The sequence below is a fragment of the Mixophyes fleayi genome, chromosome 2 (genome assembly GCF_038048845.1).
Source record: "Mixophyes fleayi isolate aMixFle1 chromosome 2, aMixFle1.hap1, whole genome shotgun sequence".
Taxonomy (NCBI): domain Eukaryota; kingdom Metazoa; phylum Chordata; class Amphibia; order Anura; family Limnodynastidae; genus Mixophyes; species Mixophyes fleayi.
Genome location: NC_134403.1, coordinates 18,314,035 through 18,317,783, shown reverse-complemented (window position 1 = coordinate 18,317,783; position 3,749 = coordinate 18,314,035). Strand labels below are relative to the sequence as shown.

At 40.7% G+C, this 3,749-nt stretch overlaps 1 protein-coding gene across 1 annotated transcript; it reads right to left on the bottom strand.

Moving 5' to 3' along the window:
- Positions 1–2,275: 2,275 nt before the first annotated feature.
- OMP (olfactory marker protein) lies at positions 2,276–3,450 on the bottom strand. The gene has a single exon (XM_075197907.1). It carries the CDS (start codon positions 3,237–3,239, stop codon positions 2,763–2,765), a length of 477 nt encoding a protein of 158 aa, XP_075054008.1. The 5' UTR covers positions 3,240–3,450; the 3' UTR covers positions 2,276–2,762.
- Between the last annotated feature and the right edge of the window lie 299 nt (positions 3,451–3,749).

The window sequence follows — 3,749 nt, the reverse complement described above, 5'->3', positions numbered from 1 at the left end:
AGGCTTTGGCCCTCTGAGCCTTTGCCTGTGGCCCTCAGCTCATTGTTATAGCTTGTAACACTTCTTTAAAATGCCTGCGGATTTCTTATGACAGATAGGGGTCTCTTCCTATCATGTATTGTATTCGTTTATTACTCAGATTAAGGGTGATGTGCGGCCCTTTGGACGGTTAGATGGCCGCCCTTGGGGACCCTGCAGTGTATCAGGTTTCCCGTCATTGTCTGCAGACCACGGTCACAGTGGAAATCACTATGTGGAGATCAGCGCTTACAAGCGATTGAGAAGGTTCGAGAAAGGCAAAATGGGATATAAATGGTTTATTTCACATGGGACATATAAATACACCTTCAAAAGTAAACACCTTATAACTGTGATAAATATTACAATATACAGCGGTAGATCAGTGGCAGATACTTTTAGAAGCAGGAAAAGCTAAATGAAATAAAAATGAATATGGTTCATGGAAACGCAGCTGTGAGTTGTATCTATTCCATGATGTACAATATTTTGATCCAAATTTTGTACCAATCACATGGCTTCTCCAGCAGTTACATAGACTGACGGCAGATAAGAACCGCTTGGCCCATCTAATCTGCCCATATTTTAACCTATGGTAACCTCAAACCCTGTTTGATCCTTAGTTCCTTGTAAGGATATCCTTATGTCTATCCCAAGCATGTTTAAACTGCTCTACTGTATTATCCTCTACCACCTCTGATGGGAGCTATTCCACTTATCCACTACCCTTTCTCTGAACCTACTTCCCCCCAGTGTCAGTGTATGTCCTCGTGTTCTAATACTTCTCTTCTTTTGAAGAATGTGTCCCTCCTGCACCTTGTTATAACCCTGGATATATATGAATGTTTCTATCATGTCCCACTTTTTCCTTCTCTGCTCCAAACTATACATATTAAGATATTTTAGACTTTCCAGGTAAGTTTTGTGCTGTAGACCATGCATCATTTTAGTTGCCCTTCTTTGTACAGTCTCTAATGTAATTATATCCTTCTGGAGATATGGCCTCCAGAACTGAACACAGTATCTAGATGAGACCGTACCAATGACCTATACAGTGGTATTATTACTTCTTACTTTCTGCTACTGAATCCTCTCCCTATACAACCAAGCATCTGATTTGTCTTCCTCATTGCTTTGTTACATTGCTTACCTGCCTTTATGTCACCTGAAATAGTGACCCCTAGATCCCTTTCCTCCTCAGTAGTTCCCATTATAGTGCCGTTAATACTATATTTAGCCTTTGGGTTTTTGAGACACAAGTGCATGATATGATCTTGCACTTTTTTGGCATTAAACTGTAGTTGCCACTCTCTTGACCATTCCTCTATTCTACCTCGGTCATCAATCACTTGTTTTACCCCTCCTAGTGTGTCTACCCTGTTGTATATCTTTGTGCTAAAAAGGCATACTTTCCCTTCAATACCATTTGCAATATCACCAATAAAGATATTAAAAAGCACTGGTCCGAGTACAGATCCCCGGAGTACTCCACTGGTACCTTTCCCTCCTGTGAATGTACTCCATTTACTATAACTCTCTGTTTTCCCACCTGAAACCAAGATCTTATCCATTCAACCATCTTACAATCCAATCCCAAGCTTTCGAGTTTATTTACCAGTCTGTTATGTGGAACAGTGTCAAAAGTGTGTGTATACATACACTGAGTTTATACATACATCGTACCTATTTTGCAATTCATGTTTTTTCCTGGCTATCCTATGGGAAGTGACAATATGCTGATAATAAAGAAGGAACTTCAATGCTTAAAAATAAAAATAACATATCCTCCTATTGATATAAAGAAGACCTGCTACTTTGCCAATGGGTGGGTGGGGAAAAAACCCATGAAGTTTTTCTAACCTATCTACTTGTGAGCTACAGCTTTCAGTATGCATGTATCAAGTGAGTTTGAAAGTATAGTGTTTGCGCTTGCAGTTCATATTCACTACTATAAAGCTTAATAAGCAGGCAAGACGACAGATAACAATATGCAGAAAAAAAGTAGGGGAACCCGCGCTCAAACCCAGTAGTATCTATAAAGCTGTGAAGTGGCCAAGGTACCCCTCCTCCTCATGTGTACTTTGCTGAAACAATGTTGCAAAGAAAGATTTTTGAACCATAAGATCACCTAAAAAATAATGTCTAAAAATCATTAATTGGGTAAAATGATTAATAAAATCAGTGGGCGTTCAATTTCAATAATTTGTGGTTTTAAAAAAACTCTTCAGTTTGCATGTTGCGGTTTATATCTTATCCATCCTTTAATTTTGCCATCACTAAAATGCACAGACATTTTGCCGATGATTTAAATTAGGTCTTTGCTCGTTAAAAGGACAACACAATAAGCAAACGATTAAGCCTGTATCTCACTTTTCTAATTACCGCAGCTCACTAGAGAATGGTATTTTTAATTGCATTTACAATAGCAGAGCAGATTAAATTTAAAAACAAACAGAGAAAACACAGAACACTGCTAACTTACACAGACTTACAGACGTGTTTAGTGAAGTGGTTACATAACGACTTGTTCACGGAACTGCAACCTTTCTGCAAAGTTAAATCATTACTACAATTACACAGACATCTAAATATATTTTTTGTTTATAACATCCTCTATATTTAAATTGTGATATTGGGCAAGAAAATATTTACAAACAATTTTAGGGGCTCTGTCCTTTAAGTGATCAATGTCGGTAGGCACCCAGTTCCAAACCTGTTCGCTATCACCAAATACTAAACTCTCTTCAGGCTTTGAATCTGATGGAGCATTTGACGTTGGATGGTTCAACTCCGTCCGCAAAGGTGAGGACAAAGTACATGACCTTACGGATCTTGGCCAGCTCACACAACCTCTCCCCAAATTCTTGGGCATCTGCTTCATTGCAATCAACCTCCGTCTGTTCGGTTTTCTTCCAGAAGATGGCTGATGGGTCCAGGAGCTGCCGGGTCATGAGGTTGGTGAGGTCTGGAGTCCAGTGTTGGGACGTTCCGGTGATAACGACTTTTCCGGGTGTTTTAAGGTGGACTGTCCACCACAAAAACTTGAGCTTCTGTTTGCTGAAGTCCAGGCGGTAGATGTACTCGTTGGCCTTTAATATCTTTTCACCATCCTGGGGTTTGGAGTTCTTTTGTTGGAGGCTAAGGGCTCGAATACGCATGCACTTTGTGAGCTGGGTGTCCTCGGTGAAAACGAGCTCGATTTCCGACGTCTCTGATGCCATGATCTTTGGTCTTGGAAGATCTCTTCAAGAGGTCTCCTCGCCTTAGCAGACAACATACGACTGAAATGGTGAAGCCCAGTACTTCTCCTCTTCACTTTCCTCCCACTCACCAGTGCTAAGCAACCTAGTTCATTGAGGCAACACGTCCCACAAGGCTTCCTGCGGATGCTCTCTTGTCTAATTTACAGCCTTACCATGTAATAGCTTACGTAAGCACACCTCTAGGGAGTACGTTTATGGTGTAGCTCACCTTAGAAACACCATGGCAGGGGAAGGAAACAGTAACTATTCAGCAAATAGAATGCCTTTACTGTATAACTCTGCAAGCCTGAATAAGCTTTACATAACGACATTCGGCAGCAATTGATAGACCCTACTCCTTAAGCTCGGAATAGATGAGTATCACCATTCTACATCAGTGATGGACAAGTCCATTATAAGAGGGGGGTTGGGGGCAGGTTAATCACCTATTTTATACATACAAAGTGCACCATGCAGTAAGGATCCCCA

Bases quoted from the DNA above. Each gene is read 5' to 3' on its own strand.
- OMP (XM_075197907.1), bottom strand. From the start codon at position 3,239: ATGGCATCAGAGACGTCGGAAATCGAGCTCGTTTTCACCGAGGACACC.